At 48.9% G+C, this 23,056-nt stretch overlaps 1 protein-coding gene across 1 annotated transcript in view; it reads right to left on the reverse strand.

The window, feature by feature from the left end:
• The window catches only part of PNOC (prepronociceptin), a 31,171-nt gene extending 18,228 nt beyond the window's left edge, over positions 1-12,943 (reverse strand). Inside the window, exon 1 of the mRNA XM_074989035.1 lies at positions 12,818-12,943. Within this exon, the coding sequence (XP_074845136.1) occupies positions 12,818-12,943 (126 nt within the window). The remainder of the gene's footprint in view (positions 1-12,817) is intronic.
• Between the last annotated feature and the right edge of the window lie 10,113 nt (positions 12,944-23,056).

Below are 23,056 nucleotides of genomic sequence, written 5' to 3' on the forward strand. Positions count from 1 at the left end.
AATGGAGCAAATAATTAAACAATCAGTTTGCATATACCTAGAAGATAATAAGAAACAGTCAGAATGGATTTGTCAAGAACAAAGTGTGTCTAACCAACCTGATAGCTTTCTTTGATAGGATAATACCTCGTGTGTATGGGGGACAGTGGTAGATGTGGTATATCTTGATTTTGATAAGGTTTTTGATACTGTCTTGCATGACCAACTCCTAAACGAACTAAAGAAATACAGGCTAGATAGAGCTACTATAAAGTGAGTGCATAACTGGTTACAAAACCATTCCCAGAAAGTAGCTGTCAGTGGCTCACAGTCAGGCTACAAAGATGTATCAAGTGGGGTCCCACAGGGATCAGTTCTGGGTCTGGTTCTTGTCAATAGCTTCATCGATGATTTAGATGATGACAGAGAGAATATGCTGATAAAGTTTGTGGACAACACCTAACTGGGAGTATTGCAAGCAGCGTTCCCTCTAATTTTTTCTTTTCATGGGCAGAATAAGTTTTGTTGTTGGCACCCACGCATGTGTGATGTGCACTAGCAATAGAAACACATGCTGTGGACACTCTGCTAATCAGCTGGTGGCACCTGAATCTCTCCTGGGTGGCTGCCCAAGCACTCAGCTTATAGGGAACCCTGGTTGCAAGTGCTTTGGAAGTCAGGATAAAAATTCAAAATGGTCTGGATAAACTGGAGAAATGGTCTGAAAGAAACAGAATGGCTGTGTCTGGACTTGCATTCCTCTTTCGAAAGAGGCATGCAAATGAGGAAAATCAAAAATGCAAAGGAGGTGCAGATTTACATATCTGGTGCCTCATTTGCATATTCTTTAGAGAAGAAGAAATGCAGTAAAGCCGTGGCTTTTTTGAAAGTAAACCCCATCTGCGAAAGAACCCTTCTTCCTATAAAAAATGAGACATCAGGAATCTCAGTACACATAAGCTGGTCAGTGAACACTTCAATGGAGTGGGCCATTCTGTTAAAGCCCTGAGAATTTGTGTCCTAGAGCATAAAGAGTTTAAAAACAGATTACAGTGAGAAATCTGTGAATTGGAATTCATATTCAAATTTGACACAATACGTGGTATGAACAGAGACACCAATTACCTTGTGCATTACAAGGACTGCTTCCCTTCCTTTGATGCTCATAATTATATCACCAGGACACTTAACAACCCCGCTCTTACCCCCCGCCCCCGCCTTCAGCCCTATGTACTTCATTTGTCAGTTTTTATTGCAAATTTTTTCGGTCATCTGCACTTATAAATGTCAGTCTGTATTTGAAATGACATTGATGTGAGGAAGTGGGTCTGTCGCAAGAAAGCTCATCACCAATAAATCATTTTATTAGTCTTTAAAGTGCTACATTTGTGCTATTTTGTTTTGATGATTCCCTGTTCTGTTCATTCCTTCTGCAGCATGTGGCATTTGCCACTGTCGGAAGATAGGATATATATGAATCTGTGGTTGGACTATGGGTCTTATTCTTCTGATCTACTTCATGCTGAGTAGGCCTCAGCTGGGAGTATTGTATCCAGCATCCTGTCTTCCAACAGGGGCCAGTTCCAGATGCCCCAAAGGAAATGAATAGAACGGGTAATCAGCAAGTTGCCCATTGCAGCTCTGACAAACAAGGGCTAGGGACACCATTCCTACCCATCTTGGCTAATAGCCATAGATGGACCTAACCTCCATGAATTTATCTAGTACTTTTTTGAACCCTGTTATAATCCTGGTCTTCACAGCTGCCTCTGGCAAGGAGCTCCACAGGCCTACTGTGTGCTATGATGAAAACATTCCTTTTGTTAGTTTTAAACTTGCTACCTATTAACTTCCTTTGGTGACCCCTAGTTCTTATGTTATGGAAAAATAAATAATTTTCCTTATTCACTTGTTTCTTACCTGTCATGATTTTACAGACCTCTATCATATCCCCTCTTAGTCTACTTTTTACTATGCTAAAAAGTCCCAGTTTTTTAAATCTTTCTTCATGCAGCACCCTTTCCGAGCCTCTAATCATTTTGTTGCCCTTTTCTGAACCTTTTCGAATGTCAATATATCTTTTTTGAGATGAGGTAACCACATCTGCACACAATATTCAAAGTGTGGGCGTACCGTGAATTTTTATAGAGGCAATAAGATATTCATTGTCTCATTCTCTATCCCTTTTTTACTGCTTTCTAGTATTCTGTTTGCTTTCATGACAAACTGGAGTAACTCCATTGACAGCAGTGGCTTATTAGGATTTATGCTATGGGTATGCCTATACTTACTGGGGGGTTGGCATGCCAAGAATGAACTTCTGGAGATTGATTTTGTGTTGCGTGTGTGAAGCTGCAGCAAAATCGATCTCTCTGGGCTCAGCCATTGACCCTGGTACTCCAGGCTGAAGCATAGAGTAAGGGACGTTGTCACGAGCCCGAAGATCCCAGATCTACATAAGGGAAGAAAGTTGATCCTGACATGTTGATTCTAGCTATGCAAATGGTGTGGCTAGCATTGTGTATCTAGGATCAACTTTGAGCCCTAGTGTAGACCAAGCCTATGTGACTGAAGAGGGGGATCCGTTACCAGTTTGGGACTGAGTATCTCTGAGAATGCCCTGTGTGAACTTGACATCTCCAGCTGCCTGAGCAAACTGAGACTGAACTCTGCGCTCCTCTGGTTGAGCCAAGCCCTGTTCTTGACTCCCGCATACTACGTCTCACTCTACCGCAGATTACCCTGTTCTGTCTTTAGGTTCCTTTCGCAAACTCATCCCTGGAATATCTGAGCCTCTTCCAGTGGTAGCACTCTTTCTATGGGATGGTAAATTATGTGCCTGTGCTGCTGCTCTGACTGAGACCTGTTAAGCTGCAGGAGGTATTAAACACCCTCTTGCTGCTCTCCAGGACTAAGAGAGACCAGGCTGAAAGATTTGCCTGTCATTGTGTGGTTTCCTAAGCAGGCGACGAGGGAGGAAGACTGGTTTTGCACTGAAGGCCCAGGGAGATGGGAGTGGAGTTGGATGTTCTGCCACAGAATCTTTGTGGCTTTGGGCAAGTGAGTTACTTCATCTTGGGTCCTCACCTGTACAAGGGGGAGGCAGCTGCTTCCGGGCCCACCCTGGAAGGACGGGTGGGGGGCAAAGGGAGCAATTGCCATAGGGCCTGGCAATACTTAAGGGCCGGAAGTGCCTGGCCACTGCTGCCACTAATGCCCCTTCAAGTAGCTGCTGGAGTGCCACATGGCACGCTACAGGCAACACCACGAGCTGGGGGGGGCGGGAAGTGGCATGCCACAGTCTGGGCAGTGCTGAGGGCTGCCTCTCCCAGCCCCGTCCCTTTTGTCCAAGGCCTCGCCCCTTCCAGGGGCATGGCACAAGGTCCAGCCCCCCTGCCCAGCTTTGCCCAGGTTTCCAATGAAGCTGTCAGCCCCTCTGTATGCTTCCTTTGTTTGCATTTGTTCAGTCTTTAAACTCTATCGGTTATTGCCTACCCTGAAGTCCTCACAATCTAAATCAATAGGCACTGCACAGAGGGCCTGAGGTTGGTTGAGACTTCCTGGGTTTATTGCCTCTCACAATAAGTCTTTCATTGAGAGAACTATAAAATCCACATGTTAAAAGACCGTCCCTTAACAGTTGCTGGGGAGTCTCTTCCTGGCAAACGGAGCCAGCCAGCTCAGAGGGTTTATTTACCCTGGGAAACAAACAGGAGGAATTAGAGGCCCTGGCACGGTCAATGAAGTACGAGGTGATTGGAATAACAGAGACTTGGTGGGATGACTCACGTAACTGGAGCATTGTACTGAAAGGGTATAAACTGTTCAGGAAGGACAGGCAGGGGAGAAAAGGAGGAGGAATTGCAATTTATGTGAGAGAGTAGCAGGTTTGCTGAGAGCTCTAGTATATGGAGGGAGAAAAGACAGTTGTGTGTCTTTGAGTTAAGTTTAGAAGCGGAAGCAACAGAGGCAAAGTTGTGTTTGGTGTCTGCTGTAGACCACCGGATGAGGTAGATGAGGTACACGAGGATTTCATCAGACATCTAAGAGAAGCTTCCAAATCACAGGCCTGGATTCTCATGGGAGATTTTATCCACCCAGACATTTGTTGGGAGACCAATACAGCAGCACACAGACAATCCAGGTAGTTTTTCGGGAATGTTGGGGAAAACTTCCTGGTACAAGTGCTGAAGGAACCAACCAGGACCCGTGTGCAGCTTGACCTGCTGTTCACAGGTAGGGAAGAACTAGGAGGAGAAATAGAAGTGGGTGGCAACCTGGGCTGCAGTGACCATCGGATGGTAGATTTCAGGATTCTGACAAAAGGAAGAAAGGTGAGCAGTCAAATACAGACCATTGATTTCAGAAGAGCAGACTTTGACTCCTTGAGAGAACTGATGGGCAAGATCCCCTGGGAAGCTAATATGGAGGGGAAAGGAGTTCAGGAGAACTGGCAGTATTTTAAAGTCTTATTGAAGGCACAGAAATAAACCATCCTGATGTGCAGTAAGAAAAGCAAATATGGTAGGCAACCAGCTTGGCTTACAAGGGAAATCATTGGCAACCTTAAACTCAGAAAGGATGCATGTAAGATGTGGAAACTTGGACAGATGTTTGAGGAGGAGGAGTATAAACAAGTACTTGGAGGTGCACATCTCCTAGAACTGGAAGGGACCTCTGGAGGTCATCTAATCCAGTCCCCTGAAGCACCATCCCTGGCATCTATTTGCCCCAGTCCCTAAATGGCCTCCCCAAGGATTGAGCTCACGAGCCTGAGTTTAGCAGGCCAATGCTCAAACCACTGAGCTATCCCTCCCCCTGGAGACTGCTGGGGTAATCAGGAAAATGAAAGCACAATTGGAACTGCAGCTAGCCAGGAATGTGAAGGGCAACAAGAAGGGCTCCTGCAGGCATGATAACAATAAGAGGGTTATCAGGAAGGGTGTGTGGCGGTTACCGGATGAGGGAGGTAACCTGGTGACAGATGATGTGGGAAAGGCTGAAGTATTCAACGCTTTTTTTGCCTCAGTCTTCACGGGCAAGGTCAGCTCCCTGACTACTGCATTAGGGAGTGCAGTGTGGGAAAGTGGTAGGCAGCCCTCAGCGGGGAAAGAACAGGTTAAGAGCTATTGAGAAAAGGAAGACGCACACAAATCCTTGGGTCCAGATTTAATGCATCCAATGTGCCCTTGTAGCCAAGGCTAATGGCATGTTGGGCTGCATTAGGAGAAGCATTTCCAGCAGATCTAGAGAAGTTATTATTACCCTCTACTTGGCACTGGTGAGGCCACTTCTGGAGTATTAAGTCCACTTCTGGGCGCCTCAGTATAGAAAGGATGTGGACACATTGGAGCGGGTTCAGTGGAGGGCAGCGAAAACAATTAAGGGGCTGGAGCACATGACCTGTGAGGAGAAGCTGAGGGATTTAGTTTACAGAAGAGAAGACTGAGGGGTGATCTAGTAGCAGTGTTCAACTTCCTGAAGGGGAGCTCTAAAGAGGATGGAGAGAAACTGTTCTCAATGGTGACAGACGACAGAACAAGGAGCAGTGGTCTGAAGTTACAGAGGGGGAGCTGTAGGTTGGATATTAGGAAAAACTACTTCACCAGGTGGGTGATGAAGCACTGGGATGTGTTACCAAGAGAGGTGGTGCACTCTCCATCTCTAGTAACAGAGAGGAAGCCGTGCTAGTCTATACACTATCAAAACAAAAAGCAGTCAAGTGGCACTTTAAAGACTAGCAAAATAGTTTATTAGGTGAGCTTTCGTGGGACAGACCCACTTCTTCAGACCACAGCCAGACCAGAACAGACTCAATATTTAAGGCACAGAGAACCGAAAACAGTAAGCAAGGAGGACAAATCAGAAAAAGATAATCAAGGTGAGCAAATCAGAGAGTGGAGGTGTTGGGGGGAAGGTAAAGAATTAGATTGAGCCAAGTATGGTTGACGCTGTCCTGGCTGGGATGATTTAGTTGGGGCTGGTCCTGTTTTGAGCAGGGGGCTGGACTCAATGACCTCCTGAGATCCCTTGCAGCCCTAAGATTCTATGATACTATGATAAGAGCAGACCCCACAAATCTTGTTGAGCAGACCAAATGAGTGGTGCTTGTGGAGCTCACCTTGTGGGGCTGGGAATAGCAGTGTAGCTGCTCCCACTGGGGCTGGAGCACAGACTTTGAATCCCTCTTCCCCTGGGTGGACTTTAGAGTCTGTTCCTGCCAAAGCAGGAACATCTGAGGCAGGAGGAGGAAACCCCTGGCCCATGGTCTGGAGCCAGCCAGTAGCTTGCCTGGATCCAGCCCCTGAGACTTGTTGCTCCCCTCCCAAGTAGCTGACCCGTGGTGGTTGTGGAGCCTAAGCTTCATGGGCCAGAGTCAGGCAAGCTGGGGCGGGATGCAGGTGGGGGTGGGGGCAGGAAGTGGCGTTTCTGCTGCCACCACTCCTTTTCCCGGCTCCGCCTCCCCTGGCTGGGGGGACAGCATCACAGTGCTGCCAGGAGAGGCTTCCTCTGTCATTCTGATTGGCTGGAATTCCAGCCAATCAGATCAGTGGAGGGGGGCAGCTGTGGGAGAAAAGCCTCTTCAGGGAGTGTTTCTCCATGCTGCTGTTCCCCCAGTTGGCAGTAGGGCTGGCAGGGGCGGCATGCGGTGGTAAATGGCCCCCCACTGCCCAGACCCGCCCACCCTGCTCCTGCACCTTCCCTCCATCCAGACACCACAGCTGCTCCCCAGCAACCTCATCCCACACTCTGAGCCCCAGACTCCCACTTTTGGTCCCATCTGGGCCCTCAGAAGAATTAATCTGGCTTGGGGGAAGCCCTGATCTCAGTCCCTCCTTCTTCACCTCCTGCCCTGGTGCTGGAGTGTGAGGGGAATGAGGTGTCTCAGTCAGTGGCTTCATCAAAGAGGGTCTTGTGGATTTTTTTTTGCTTCTCCCTGATGTGACCCCCCCCACCAGCGCCAGTCTAAGATGTCATTTTTAGCTCTGAAACTTGAGTCTGAGTCAGTGGACCTGGGCTCCGGGGCTCAGCACTGGGTTTTCCTTTGCAGTGTAAACGTACCCAGAGAAGTGCTGTGCATTCCTCACCACTCCCATCGTCTCTTCCCGCTGCATTTCCAGGTCTGCACTGGCCAGGATTGCACTTGCTAAGCATAACCCCAATACAGAGCTGTGAAAGGTTTGGAAGATCCAGGTGTGGTTCCAAAAATCATTGGGCTGGGTGAGGTGAGGGCACCATGATCGGCTGATGGCCTGGTTGACTGTCACTAGGCAATTACACTGTGCTCACCACCCCAGCTTCTGGTAATCCTCATCTAAGCATTATTATCCCCTTTCTACAACTGGGGAAACATGAGTGATTCTCCAAGCTGGCTTGGCAAGTTAATGGCAGAGCGAGGACAGGAGAGCAAGACTCTCGAATCCTAGATTAGTGCCTAACCACTGGGACATGCTCCTTCCCACTCCTGCAGCTAATGGGTGCCTGAGGGTCCCTAGAAGGACCCACCCTGGGAATGAACTTCTCCAGAATATTTATAGGAAGTCTGCCGATGCAGAAGGTGGTGGCTGCAGGCCAAATCTGGCACTTCTGCTGTAGGGTAATGGATCCTGCCAGGCTGTCGGGCAGGAGATGTATCCTGTGACGTGTACCCAAGACTTGTCTCCAAGACAAACACAAGTAAAGCACTGCAGTGATGTATTAGCTTGGGCTTGTTAAGAAATAGAAAGGGGAGGGAGAAATCAATACGTATCAAGTAGAAAAGAACAATAGGGAAAGAAACATGCCAACCAAGGCTGCCCCAGAGATCAATAGAAAGGGAAAAACACATTATGAACCTTGAAAAAGTACTGGTCAGAGTCTTTAATGGCTGTCATGCCTTATCTGGAGGATGGAGAATCTGTGCTCTTTAATCAAGTGCTGATGGCAAGTCTCATTTTGCTGCACAGCAGACTAGAACGATCAGAGCAGTGATAACGAGGAATGCGACACTGCTGATCTATATGCGTACGCTCCCTTTGGGAAGCCAGGCCCTGGACCAGAGAGGGGTCAGCAAACACAGCTCCACTGACTTCCATGGGAGATACAGCTACCCATCACCTCTCAGGATTAGGTCCTTCATTTCCAGCATAGGATAGGGAGGGCAGAGCTGTCCTCTTTCCAATCCTCCCAGCCTTGCTTTGTCCCTCTCCCCATGTGTGATATGCATCAGGAGATGCTCAGAACCAAATAATGCTCATTAATCCGTTTGCATATCCAATCTGATCAGAATGTCACTTTGCAGAGGCACAGTGATCCTCCTGGGTCTTGACAAAGGCGGTTTTCATTTGGACGTGTAAAGCTGAGTCCCGAGGGGTAAACAGCTGGCAACAGGGATGAGAAGTTGAGACACATCAGATTGGGGGTGACTCAGGAGACCAGCAAAGCTTAGCATTGTTTCTGAAAATGTGTCTAAAGACTAGATTATAAAGTTACGCGCCAGCTCCCAAGTCTCCTGTCTGTTGGGGTTGGGGAGGCGGGTCTGACATGCTGATTCATTCCTTTCCAATTAAAATTTTCCATTCAGAATGCACTTAGTGTTAGCTTGACAGCCCTGGAGTCTGAAGTCTTCTAGCTATTGGCAGAATATTTATGGAGGAGACATAGTCATGCCATTTTTTTTCCATCACTACGCCTGAACCATGCCCAGCAGAGGCCAGTGTCAGGACTCAGATGGCCATACACCTTCCATGGACCATGCAATGTTGGTCTCTGCAATAAGAATGTGCAGAAAGGGAGCCAGCTGTTGTCCATTACATTGGGGATATCTGGGGGCTGAGAATGGGGTAAAGAGACCAAGAATATTTCAGACAGGCCAGCAGACAGGCAGTAGCTGCTTTTAATCATTGCCAACACAGGCTGAATTCCAGCCAAAGTCTGGGCCGGGTGTTGGGAGGGATATCATCAATGCACCGTTTTACAAGTAAAAGAGGACGCAATACTTCAGAATATCGCATACTTCATGAATTAAACTGTAATGCGGTTATAGCAGGGTCTACCGCTTGCAAGAGCTCCTCTGTGGCAAATGGGTACCGCCTAAGGTCGTTGCCTGGTTGTCTGGCAGGTGCTGGAGCTAGGATCTAACTAGCCCTGCCCACGGTGCTGGCGGTTCTTTGTTTTTGGCTTGTGGTCAGTCTTCCGCCACTGCACCTGGGCCTTACCCAGGGCTGAGTTCAGCTCACACTCAAACCAGTCTGTGGTGCTGCTGCTCTCCCAGTCAGTAGAGACCTGCCTGGATTGGACTCCTGTAAGGAACTGCCAAGACCTATCCTGTCAGCTTCTTTTATACCAGCTTGCTGGGCCCTGACTGGCTGCCGCAGAGACAGACACTCTGTCCTGCCTGGAGAACCTCTTTTCTGCTCCTCTCACTGGGATGGGGTGTGGCAAAGCCTCTGGCCTCCTGTACGGGGACATCGGGGCTTAGTCCACCCCATCACCGTGGCCAATGCCTTTATTCTAAGCTGTGCATTGCAATAGCAGTAGTTGAGCTTCCAAGAGGGGTCAGAGTAATGTCTGTTTGGTTTACGCTACTGAGACTGTCAGCTCTATGGGGCGGCAGCTGTCTTTTAATACTGGCTTTGTACAGCACCTCTCCAAGGTTAATGACCCGGGCTTCTATGTGTCTCAGTAATATAAATAATGAAGAATTATCTGGCTGGTTTGACCCAGCTAAACCTGGAAATGATGCAAGAACAGCTCCTCTGTGAGTATTTAGCACTCCGGGACTTCTCACGGTCGTATATAGGGTTGTACGAAAGAAACAGAGTATGGATGGGAAAGCTCTCCCAAACCCAAGTGGAATGGAGGGGGACCTGTGGAGGCGTTCTGCTCCTTTGTGTTGGGTACAGAAGGGAAGTTTCTCCCTCTGCTTTTTGCGGTGCACTCCCCCACACCTCCCTAGTCGTAACCCGAGTCCATGCCTTGCTTGGCGTGAGAAGGCAGAGAGGACATTACATGCTAAAATCAATACCAATGATTGGCTCTTCAGAGTCCAGCCCACCTGACGGGTCTCGGTTGAGGGATGGGATTTGCTGAACAGGCCTCCTGAGAAGTCTGTTAGGCAGGGAGCTGGGGATTGGATGGAGTGGGAGCACTTGTACGGATAAGAACAGTCGCTACGAGGGCATTGGACAGCCACTCTGCAGTCAGCCATAGATTCATTCATGCTGCCTAAGCTGTTGTCATCATGTGGCCAGGTGAGCGTGACCAGCTTTGTAAATCCCTTTCTAACATGGCAATCAGTTAACTCCAAGAAGCATCTGAAACCAGCCCTGCATGTGAGTGCTAGTGGATCAGGACTCCCAGGGCAGCAGGTATCCTAGCCGACTGTGTTGGTCTGAAGTTGGAGACACAGAAAAGCTAGTGCATTAGATTCCCCTGGCCTGCTTCCTATACCCTAGCATCGTGTGGGGGTATACCTCCTCCAGGCATGCCCTTTTGCTCTTCCTCTTTTCCCTTCCTTCTTCTGGGGAGGCAGAAGGAACCAACAGTGGCTGGATCATAGCTTTTGTATTGGGGCTATCTGCACCCTTTACCTCACCTTCTGTCCCGTGGCTCACCCCCTGCCTCCTATCAGCTCACCCCTTGTCCCCCAGGTCGCCCCCTGCCTCCTGTCACTTCACCCACTGCCCAGGACACCAACCGTTTGAAGCTACTGTGACCCATAAAAGTGGGCTTTAAATCAGCCTATTCCCACTGATTATTAATGTGTGCCAAAAAGGAATCAAATCCTGCCACGTTACGCTCCTTGAATCCAGCTGGAGCCCTTGACCGCAGGAGCCCTTCTCCTGGGTGCAGTTACTGAGACTTGTTTTTTATGAGCTGGGCTTTTCCGCCCCTGGGCTTGGTTCATTCTGTGGTGCCACTTCTGAGTCATAAACTTCAGCCGAAATTTATAGAGTGAGACGAGGTCTTTCAAACTCTGGGTCGTCCATAAAACCTGTCAGGACTCACTGCCTAATGAACACTGGTCCAGAGAGAGAGAAGAAGGTGTGAAGAGGAAAAGCAAGAACATGCTCTCCCCTGTGGCCCAAATCAGCAGCGGGCAGGCAGATGTTTGGTTCAACCCAGCTGTGATTCAGCGGCTGTAATTGCGGGTCTCTATTGCGCCCAACAAAAGTCTTGTCTCTTTCTGGGCTGTCTTGAGGGTTGGGCCATCATGCAGAGGGATAGCTCAGTGGTTTGAGCATTAGCATGTGATGCCTGGGCCTGTGAGCTCAGCCCTTGAGGGGACTATTTAGGGATGGGGAGTGGGAAGGGATGGTGCTTGACCCTTGCAGGAGACTGGACTTGATGACCCTCCTGATGTCTATTCCAGTTTTATAGGTGTGTGTATCTCCATATTAATTTCTTTCTTGTCCTCAGGACAAAGGAACATCTGGTGACATCAGGATTGTGTAGTACCCAGAGGCACTGAGACTTCATCTGGGGTGAGTGAAGTCTCTGCTCTACAGCCACAGCTGAGAGCCAGCTGGCCTTTAGCTCATGTGGTAGAGTGCAGGGCTTTAGCCCCTGTGCTCGCAGGTTCTGTCCCTGATGCTGGCAACCCAGGTCTGTCAGTGTCACAGTTGGATCTGGGAATTGCTTGAGCCTAGAGTTTGTACTGCATGAGGAAGTGGATGGCACCAAGCTTGTGGCTTTCTGATTATCATGAGAGCCCTCAACATGCCCACCTGAAACAGTCTCCTCTTGTGCACCCACTGCCTCCCACAAGCCTGTCTTTGTGTGTTGTTTGTAAGGGCATCCATTGCCAGAGTGTGGGAAGTCCAGAAAGCATGTGTGCTAGTGTAATCCATCTTGGAAATTCTAGGATTGTGGCTGGAAATAAGACCCCTCAGAGTCCAAGTCACCTGCACACAGGTGAGAATTTGTGACCTGTGGCTCCTAAGACAAAGGCCATAGCTGCATACCTGTTGCTGTGTCATCAGTACGTTGTGCCAAACTGATGGGTCCCACAGAGGTCACTCCACAAGGTACCTTTCTGGGCCCTTTACAGATTCAGAGACGAGGAGGGTGGACCTGATTCACCACTGTGCTACGTTTGTTTCACACAACCGTAACTCCATTAACTTCAATTGGATTACTCCTGATTTATGCCAGGGCAAGCGAGCTCAGATAAGGCCCCTTATGTCTGTGCTCTGTGTTTACTTGACTGTCCCTCTAGTAATTAAGCCTCTTAATCTAAAGCAGGTGTGTCCAACCTGCAGCCCGCGGGCCGCATGCAGCCCTGGACAGCTAGTAATGTGGCCCCACAAGATCGTAAACTTTTAACATTATTATGTGATTTATATACATTAACGATATTATATATTTTGTACGCGGCCCAAGACTATCTTCACTCAGTGTGGCCCAGGCAAGCCAAAAGGTTGGACACCCATGATCTAAAGCCTTAAAAATGAAGATGCGTGTCTGACATAGTCCTGGATAGTAGCGCTCTGCTGAAAAGAAGCCCCCAGGTCTGCTCCTCGAAGCCCTACGTGATAGAAGGATCTGATCTGTCCCCTTGCCTCTCTAACCGCCCCTGAGTATTCTTCGCACCAGGCTGCCCCAGCCGCTAATGCAAAGGTATAAAGGACTCTGGCACAGATGGGTGCAGATGAGGATCTCATTGTGGCGTAGGGCTTTTTTATCGCAGGGCAGCACTTTACCAGCTCTACTGCCCCCATGTTCATCTCGGTGACTGCCTGGGTAATCTGTTCCTAACACCAGCAACCCCAGGACAGGGCAGCATTACTGATGCACCTGGCACATCCGCATACCAGTCACTGGCACGTGAGTAAGGCTCTGGCTCGGACAGACTTACAAGAACGTTGAAGTTGTCCTGTTGGTCGTACATGTGTCTGTTGCAGCTCAGGCAGTCCCTCTGGCAGTCACCCAGCACGTGGGCGAACAAGCACAGCAGCAAGAGATCCCAGAGCAGCGCCCCCATGGTGGCAGTGGCAAGACCTATGGAACAGAGAAAGAAAGACTAGGAGCTCAGCAAAGAGGTCACTCCCTGTCCCTAGAATGAGAACTGCTTCCATTGTTGGGTCACAACAGCTACTGCACCTCTTAAGCAATCTAGTTATTTTCCCAGTCCGCTAACAATGTGCATATAGTGTGACTAGTCAGGCTCATGCTTTGATTTTTAGAAATAGAAACTCCATTTGCATTTGCCCCCATGTTTCCCCAGCCCATCCACAACAGTATCACAAAAGCTAATGGTCAGGACTGCACTAGTCTATTACGAACTCTGCCACTGCTTCCTTGTGTGGCTTTGGGTGACTCATTTAATTTCCCCATAGCAATTTCCCATCATTAAATTCAAGATTCTGTCTCTCCACCGGGGCATTGGAAGACTCAGTTATTTGTAAGCCACTTTAAGACCCTGGAACAAAAGGTGCGAATAATCAAAGTAAACCATTGATGAAGAACCTGTGGTCTGACAATGTATCTGTCAAAACTGTTCAACAATTGTGAGTAATGAATACACTCATAGGCAATCCAATTTGGCTTCCAAACAATTTGCTAATTGAAAGAGCAGCTAAATCCATAACAAACAGTATTACTCATAATACTCCATCAGCTCTTACTGACACACGTCAGGGAAGTATTGTCAAACATATAGGACCAAATGCTGCTGTCAGACACATTCATCTAATTCACATTGTCTTTAGTGATAGCTGTGCTTGTTCGGTACATTAATTTTGTACTTGAAATAGTGCTGAAAGAAGACTCTGCATTAGTGGGCTATAAAGGGCCAAGTTATACCATCAGTCCTAGAGCGCAGTGTTTCTCAACCTTTTTTTTTCTAAATTCCCTCTTTTAAAAAAAATTAATACCCCCAGTATCTACCATTGTCAGACACACCATTTTTTCTACCATTACAACACATTTGTTTAAACAATTGTATGTATGATTGTGCAAAAAAGAGAAGTGAAAAATTAGATGAACATAAAAGAAGGCCAGTTTTTTTCAATTCATAAAAGGGGTTGAGAAACTCTGAGTTAAATGTACCCTCTGGAAGAGCTCTGCATATCCCCTGGGGTACATGTGCCCCTTGTTGAGAATCACTGGTACTGCAGTATCCTCAGAGGTGAAAGTAAGGCAGCATCCCCCCCGCTCCCTGCTCCATACAGAGCCAGCTGGGACACTCTGCTGTAGGCACGGGTGGTGCGGCTTGCGATGTGCTCTCCCAGCCAGGCTGCTGATGCATCTGCGCCCATCCTGTACCACTCTCAATGGACACTGGGCAGCACACATATGATCCCTGGTGTGCTCTTCTGCTGGCGATGGCTGCAAAGAAGCCCAGGGAAGGGAGAGGCAAGCCGGGGGGGTCTCTCACACTGGAGTTGGTTTCCCCCACACATCCGACCCACAGCTCCCTTCTGCTAATGCAGCGAACAGGAGCATCAAGGCAGGGATCCATGCACCCGCCAAGTAAGGGTAACCTAGCAGCAACCAGGGCTGCCTCAGCTCCCCTTCCCCCTCACGTCTCACCCACACTCACAGCCCACCTCCCTGGCCTGAGCTTGCCCTCACACTCCCAGCCCCTTGCCTAGATTCCTGCACCACCCCCCCGATCCCCACCTCCCCACCCTGTGCACACCTCCCCTTAAATTCTCTTACAGGTACTGTAGTACTGTACTTAACTGTGTATTGATGAATGCGTGTCTGCCAGGGACTGAATATGCCCAGATAACAGACGTATCCTGAAGCAAAGCTTACATCAGACCTCGGATGTACCACAAACGGGGTGTGAGGGATGTCCCTTTTTGTGAGCCATTTTAGTTTCTGAGCCGAGCCTGCCCCCAAGGCTTTTGATGTAAAGCCAGTTAGGAAGCTGGTTGGTGAGATGTGCCTCCTGTCTGCCAGGAGCTGAGCAGAGCCCACCTCCCATTTGTATGATCTAGAGGTAAAGGTGTTTGCATCTCATTCCCAGGCCTGGGAGCCCTCCATGGCCCCAGCTGCAACTAGTTTGTATTTGCTTTAATTCTCTCTGCCTCACAAGTTTCTATCTCCAGCAAAGCTACTATTCTATCTAACTGCTTCCATAGCCCTTGTCGTTGGCCATATGAATCCCAACCCAAGCCTTCTGCCCACCTTTGACTGGATTTAGGGCTACCCCCAGAGGACCTCTGTACTCCAGATCCTAGTTTCTTATCTCACGTCTTCCTCTACAAGTGCCAAAACCAGTTATTAGAGTCAGTCAGCAGCTGCTGAGGACGTGACCATGAGAACAGCCATACAGAGCCAAGCCAATGTTCCATCTAGCCCAGTATCCTGACTTCTGACAATGGTCAAAGCCAGGAGTTTCCGAAGGAATGAACAAAACAGGCAGCCACCAAGTGATCCATCCCCTATTGCCCATTCCCACCTGCGGCAAACAAGACTAAGCATGCTTGGGAGCCTGGTTTTGCATCCCTGCTGATCCTAATTAATAGCCGTTGATGGACGTACAGATATTTTGGAGCATAAGCTTTCGTGGGCAAAGACCCGCTTCATCAGATGCATCTGATGAAGCGGGTCTTTGCCCACGAAAGCTTATGCTCCAAAATATCTGTTAGTCTATAAGGTGCCACAAGACTTTTTGTTGTTCTCGAAGCTACAGACCAACACCGCTACCTCTCTGATGATTGATGGACCTATCCTTCTTGAATGCATCTAGTTCTTTTTTGAACCCTGATATAGTCTTGTGCCTTCTCAACATCTTCTGGCAAAGAGTTCCACAGGTTCACTGTGCATTGTGTGAAGAAATATTTCCTTTTGTTGGTTTTAAACTGGCTGCCTATTAATGTCATTGGGTGACCCCTAGTTCTTGTGTTATGAGAAGGAGCAAATAACATGTCCTTGTTTACTTTCACCATGTTAGTTTCGATTTTATAGACCAGTGGTCCATAAGGAAGACACCCAATTGCCACATGCCTCTGCCCCCAGCCAGGTGCCGCCCCCCTAGCCAGACACCCTACCCTCTCTCCCCACAGCCAAGCATCCTAACCTTCTGCTCCAGTGACTCACCGGAGCTGCTGCCGAAGCCATCCAGCCCCAAGCTGCACAGCCCCGAGAGCCAGTGTGGTGGCTTGGGTGGTGTCGCGAGGGCTCCGGCGGCTCACGCACAGCTCCGTGGGTGACATGAGGTGGCAGCCGCAGCTTGGGAACTCGAGCGTTATGTGGCTGACTTGGGGGCCACGCAGAGGGGTGGCTCCTCGGGTGCTGTGCCATGGGCCTATCAGGGCTGTGCGGCTTGGGGCTGGGCAGCTCTGGCAGCACGGTGTCTGAGGAGCCACCGTGGGGCCCCTGAACCACACGGCACCCAGGCCACCCTCACTGTGCTGCCACATAAGCCCACCAACCCACATTCTCCACAATATGCTTCCCTGTTCACCACATGCGGCAAACAGGGAACGTATTGGACACGGCGCGTATTGGATACAGACCTCTGTCGTGTCATCCCTTCGTCATCTCTTTTCCAAGTTGAAAAGTCCATTTCTTATTAATCCCTTCTCAAAAGGAAGCTGTTCCAAATGTCTGACATTTTTTGTTGCCCTTTTCCGAACCTTTTCCAATTCCAGTGTATCTTTTTTGAGAGGGAGCGATCGCATCCGCACACAGTGCTCAAGAAGTGGACATACATGGATTTATGTAAAGGCCATATAATATTTTCTTTCTTATTGTTTGCCCCTTTTAAATGATTCCAGATATTCTTTCTGGAGTGGGAACAGCTAATTTAGACCCCTTCATTTTATATGGATAGTTGGGATTATATTTTCCAACGTGTTACTTTGCATTTATCATCACTGGATTTCATCCAGGATTTTGTTCCCCAGTCACCTAGTTTTTGTGAGATCCCATTGTAATTCTTCACAGTCTGCCTGGGACTTACCTATCTCGATTAGTTTTCTATCATTTGCAAATTTTCCAATTCACTGTTTACCCCGTTTTCCAGATCATTTATGACCAATGTGAAAAGTACTGGTCCCAGTACAGTTCCCAGTACAAAGGCCCAGAGGACATCACTATTTACCTCTCTCCATTATGAAAACTGACCATTTGTTCCTACCCTTTGCTTCCTATCTTTTAACCAATTCCCAGTCCATGAGAGGACCTTCCCTCTTAACCCAGGATAGCTTAATTTGCTTATTTTGTCAACAGTTTTTTGAAAATCTCAGTACATTATATCCATGAGATTCCCGTTGTCTATATGCTTGTTGAACCCCTTAAAGAATTCCAGTAGATTGATGAGGCACGAATTCCTTTTACACAAACTGTGTTACCTCTTCCCCAACAAATAGTATTCATCAGTTTTTTACTATATTTCAGCCAATTTGTTTGGTACTGAAGTTGTACTTAACTGTTCTGTAATGGCCAGGATTGCATCTGGAACCATTTTAAGAAATAAGCATCACATCAGCTATCCTGCCATAATTGGGTACAGAAGGTGATTTAAATGTTAGTTTACATATCATAGTTAGTAGTTCTGCAATTTCACATTTCAGTTCCTTCAGAACTCAAGTGAATACCACCTGGCCCTGCTGACTCATTGCTGTTTAATTTCTCAGTTTGTTCCAAAACTGCCTTTAAAGACATCTCAATCTGGGACAGTTCCTCAGACTTGTCAGCTATGAAGGATGGCTCAAGTTTATGAATCTCCCTCAGATTCTCAGTCGGGAAGAAATTCATTTTGTTTGTCTGCAATGGGCCTTGTCCTTGATTGCTCCTTTAGCATCTCAGTTATCCAGTGGCCCCATTGGTTGTTTAGCAGTCTTCCTGATTCTGATGGACTTATATTTTATTTTATTGCTGTTACTTTTTGAATCTTTGACTGGCTGTTCTTCAAACTCTTTTTGGCCTCCATAATTATGTTTTTCTACCTCACTTGCTAGAGTCGAGACTCCTTTCTATTCTCCTCAAGAGGATTTAACATCCACATTTTAAGAGGCTACTTTTTGCTGCTGTGTCTAGTTTGTTGTTTGGCTATGGTGGCTCTTTTTGGTCTCTTATAGTGGCCTTTCTTTTTTTAAATTGGTGTATACAATTAAACTGAGCACCTGTTACGGTGTTTTCGAAAAGTTTCCATGCAGCTTTCAGGGACTTCACTTTTGGCAGTGTTCCTTTTAATTTCTGTTTAACTGACTTCCACATTTCTGTGTTGTTTCTCTTTCTGAACTTAAATATTACTGGGGAAGGTTGCGTTGGTGTCCCCCTCTCACCCCCCACATGGGAATGTTAAATTTTATGATGTTATGGTCACCATTACCAAGTGGTTCAACTATATTCATTTCTTGGACCATATTCCACTTGGGACTACATCCAGAATTGTCTCTCCTCTTGTGAGTTCCAGGACTACCTGCTCCAAGAAGCAATCACTGAAAGTGTCAAAAAAGCTTTATCTCTGCATTCCAGCCTGAGATGACACATACCTCGCCAATATGGGGATAGTTGGAATAGGCCACTAGCAACCAGGCTGCCTTGTTCTGAGCACCTTTCACCTGAAGAGCTGGAAACACTTTATAGCCATGAATGGAGACTCATGCTTCCGTGAGACTGGGGTTGCTTCTTGCCATGTTATAGATGGGGAAACTGAGGCACATAGCAGGGAAGTGATTCAGTCAAGGCGCAGCAGGGAACCAGAGCCGTAGAAGTGGTACCCAAGACTACTGCCAGTGGCTTGCTCTTTTAATCACCCTTCCTCCCCTTGTTAAGGAGACAGAAATTCCAGCACTGGGTATATTGTTTTATATTATTTGCATGATAATAACGCTTAGGTGCCCTGGTCACAGATCTGATGGACAATGTGCTAGGGGCTGTACAAGTACACACAGGCTGGGAACTATCTAAAAATTTCCCTTTTGGCACTGTTGTGTTTCATCCAGGGGGCTGGAAGACATGGAACAAGGCCTTGGGTGCTGGCCTGCAGAAAAAGCAGGTTTTCTCACTCGCTTGGCAGCGAGGGAGGAGACGTGACAGGCAGTTCCTCATGAAGGGTGTCCAGGAGCAGCACTGCACTGCAGGCAGGGTGCCTGTCGCCACGGTGATTTATGCTGAACACAGTCGGGGATGCCAGTCTTTCTGCTGTCTGTGAAATGCCTGATCTGCATGTCCCGCGGTGTGGGGCAATGACTCCCACCACGCGCAGCAGAGTGACAAATGTTTTGCATTATGTCTCCTGCCTAGCGGGACGGTGTGTTCTGTGAGTCGCACGCCTGTCCTCGGCGTCAGGCAATCATTGTGCGCGTGGCATGAAGCTGCCAGGCTTCAGAAGGCCCTTTCCCTGTAGTGCGAATGCTGCCTAGAGGTGACAATCCATGAATGGGGGTCTGCCCTCTGAAGTGCCCCAGAGCTGGGCCAGCGTGGAGCTTGCCTTTTGCTGGCACTGTTCTCTCTGTGAGATAGACTGAGGACAAGGAACTCCTGCTGATCAGAAACCAAGGACTGGATCCAGAAGTCATCCGTGGAGGACCGTAATTCCTCCTCATTCACGCATCACTGAATGTGGGTGAACAGAAGAACAGCAGGACCCAGTCCTGAGCCCAGCGCTGCTTCTGGTGGGCACTGGTCCTACTGCAAAGAAGTTAGAGAGCAACAAAATCTCCCTGCCCCTGGAGGACTTCTCCTCAGGCACAGTTGGGTTCACTGACTTCTATGCCACCTTCTGCAGCCCATAGCGTAGGACAGGGCTGAGCAAACTTTTTACATGGGGGGGGGGCTCACTTTTCATCCCTGCAATTAGTTGCCCACCCCTCCCCCCCACTTCCTGTCTAATGTAATCTAAACCAGTGGAAATTTCAGTGATGTTGAGATGGGGGGAAAAAAAACAAAACAACCCACCTCTTTTGGCAGGTGTAGGAAAATTAGTCTGTAGAATGTAAAAACTTTACTCATGTGAGCACACCTACAGAAAAACAGGAACCGATTTCAGTGTTTGTTATGAGATGGATGAGCCAGAGACCCAGCAGCCAGTCATGCTAGGCCTCCTTATGGAATTTCACCCCCCCGCAAGGGGGCCTGTCCCCCCCCTTTGCAGATCTCTGATGTAGGGGGCCAGTCAGGTCATTCTGGGGGGCAGAGGGGAAGGCGACATAGCCAGAACATACTGTGCTCTGGCAAGAAGAAGGCAGCTGGTACCTTAGGAGAGCACTTAGCTGGGCGTAGTTTAGTCTAGCCAGGGCTTCCCTGATCTGGCCCCAGCCCGCTGAAGGATTGGGCAGCCATAGATACCAGAACAGGTCTGAGATGTGCCTGTAGCATTTAAAGAAGCTGCTTGACTCATTTCTCACTTTCGTAATGTGTGTCCAAGGCCTGAGCGGTCCTGGCCGTAGCCATCCCTAACCCCAGGCCCCGGGCTTTTGAGGACCCCGCGGCAGCCATCCCAATCAGTCTATGGACGGGATTACTGGGGGTAAGACACGGTGGTGGGGGCAGGAAGCAGCAGCAGGGGTCTCCTCCCCTTGCCCCACCCCTCACATGCTCACCACACAGCGTGAGTATCAACCTGCTCTGCTGGACCGTGGCCTCCCGGCCCGCTGAGACCTGCTTCTGTGTGGCAGCAGGAACCGGCCTCCACTCCCAGCCGCCTATGGAGAAGCAGGGCCCAGCCAGCCCGGAGGGCGCAGTGCAGCAGAGCAGGCTGCCACGTGTGCTACAAGGGGAACATCTGGGGCAACAGGAGAGCCAAGGGGAGGCAACCCTCTGGCAGCTGCCATCCACGCCCTGCCCAGGTAATCACTGGCCAGGTGGGACGGGGAGGGGGTGGAGCAGGGAAGGGATGGGGCCTGCAGCATGGGGAGGGGGGTTGCCCAACATCCTGCACCTGGGGAGGCGGGGGCTGCCCCAGGCCCTGCCCCCTTCAGGATGGCCATGCTTAAGACTATCATCTTTTTAACCCCTGTGAATAGACTTAGCTTAGAAAAGGCAGATGTGACTCTTATTCCAGGGACTCATTTGCCAGTCTTACTCTGTGAGGTGAATAGCTCCAGCCAGGCCTCTATCTTCAGCCATTTAAAAACAAAAAAAAAAGAATTATTTTACCTCAGAAAAGGCCATTCGCTCCACACCAGTCTCAGTTATCATTGTGTCATTCCGCACAATGGGGACAAACAGCGTTTATCTGAATGATTAGCAGCTCAGAGCTGAAATTCCCATTCGCCGGTAAAATCAAAAATATTGTTTGGGTTTTTTTAGGGTTTGCTGATGACAATAGGGAGGGATGAACACATTGCAAGAGGAAACATGCGGTCTAATTGGGATGATTTGGCAGGCTACAAGGTTAATTAAGCACTTGGGTATGCCTTTTACTGATTCCCTGTTGGAAGAAGCAATCAGGTATAATGTGTGTGATTGCAGCATTTATTGTCTGCTATTCAGCTTGCAATTGCCTTTGAACAAACACAAAACTGAGCTGTTTGTTACAGACCTAATAAAAGGGTCAAATCCTGATGCAGTTGAAGTCGGTGGCACAATGCCAGTTGGACCTGATTCTGACCTTGCTCATGCCAGTGTGAATGGGGAGTAACCTGGTCAAAGTCAGTGGACTTCAGCTGGTGTCAAACGGGTCTGAGTGCGGAACTGGGCCTGCTGACTTCAGGAAGACCAGGATTCAGACCACAGAGTTTCTTTTTGCTTCTGCTGGTGGTGGCAGGGTTGAGCTGCGGGTGAAACAGGAACTAGGGGAACCCCTAAAAGTTTTTAGGGGGAAAGACAGAGGAAGGGAATGGGGAACCAGAGAAGGCTGGAGGACAAGCTATGCTGAGGCCTAGGGGTGTGGTTACGCAGCGGAAGCTTGTCTCCTCAAGAGCCTTGCCTGAGGAGCACCTGGCTGGTTTAGCTCAAACTGCAGCAGCTCCTGCCCCAGAGGTCGCAGGTTTGAGCCCACCTGTGGGCAGTTACACCAGCTGTCTCCTTCCAGGTCCCTTGCTCGCGCCAAGAGGACAACCAGTGCTCCCTCGTGCATAGTGTTTTCCGGAAGTCAAGAGAGCTCAGCATGCAAAGGCTAAACAGGTCTGGGCCCAGGGCAGGGACTTTGCTTCGGGAGATGCACGCCAGCCAATGCGGGGGAGAGGAAGGGAGGCAACTGCGTGGGGCCTCTCTGAAAGGCTGTGGGAGTGTTGCTCGATGCAGGGCTGGGGGAGATGCCGAGCGCTGTGCCTGGGAGGCGCTGACTGCCCTTGGCCCTGCCTCTTTTCCCTCAGGCTCTGCCTCTCCTGCCGATGTGGACTTGGCACCCTGCACCTTGTCCTGGGCCCATGGTGGCTGTCGGCCCCCGGGGGAGATGTCGACCTTCGGCACTGAAGGGCTGCTTGTGAGCCCTCTCGAAGACATTCCTCTTGGTACCACCAACCGCAGTGATGCTGTCAGCGGGGTGGAGTGCGGTCACAGGCAAACATGACCTAACCACCTGCTGCCGTAGCATCAATATATCGATGCTGTGGCAGCCGGCCAGCGAGCCGATCCCTGTCAGAGCTGCCACACGTAGCACAGATGTGAGGTTGGGCTGATGGCCCACACGTGGTGCTCGCCCAGTCACCTGACCTGGCACTGTGACAGCGGGTAGTTAATCCAGGGACAGGTGCGTATAGACTGTGGCAGAGTCGCCCAAGGGGAAACCTCAACAGGACAACGCACCGGAGAATACATCATAAGAAATCCCCTTGTATTGGCCTCTAGGATATAGGGAGCTCTTCCATGGGGTACACCAACTCCTCTAGATATTTGCCTAGTTTTTACAATCTGCTGCACAAAAAGCACCCAGTGCGAAGGAAAAGTTAATGCAGCTGGTGCTCTGTTTGTCAGAAACTGGCAATGGGTGACGGGGGGGATCACTGGATGATTTCCTGTTCTGGTAATTTCTCTGCTACACCTGGCATTGGCTGCATCAGGATACAGGGCTACATGGACCTTTGGGTGGACCCATTATGGCTGCTGTTCTTATGACTTATTCATAGTGGTCTATGAACTGTATGTTGAAGTGTAAGTACAATAATTATATTCCAGTTGAAAGTAAGTTTATTTTTATAATATTTTTTATTTTATAATGCTATGATAAGCACGAGAAAGTCAGCATGTT

This window comes from Carettochelys insculpta, chromosome 3 (genome assembly GCF_033958435.1).
Source record: "Carettochelys insculpta isolate YL-2023 chromosome 3, ASM3395843v1, whole genome shotgun sequence".
Classification (NCBI taxonomy): domain Eukaryota; kingdom Metazoa; phylum Chordata; order Testudines; family Carettochelyidae; genus Carettochelys; species Carettochelys insculpta.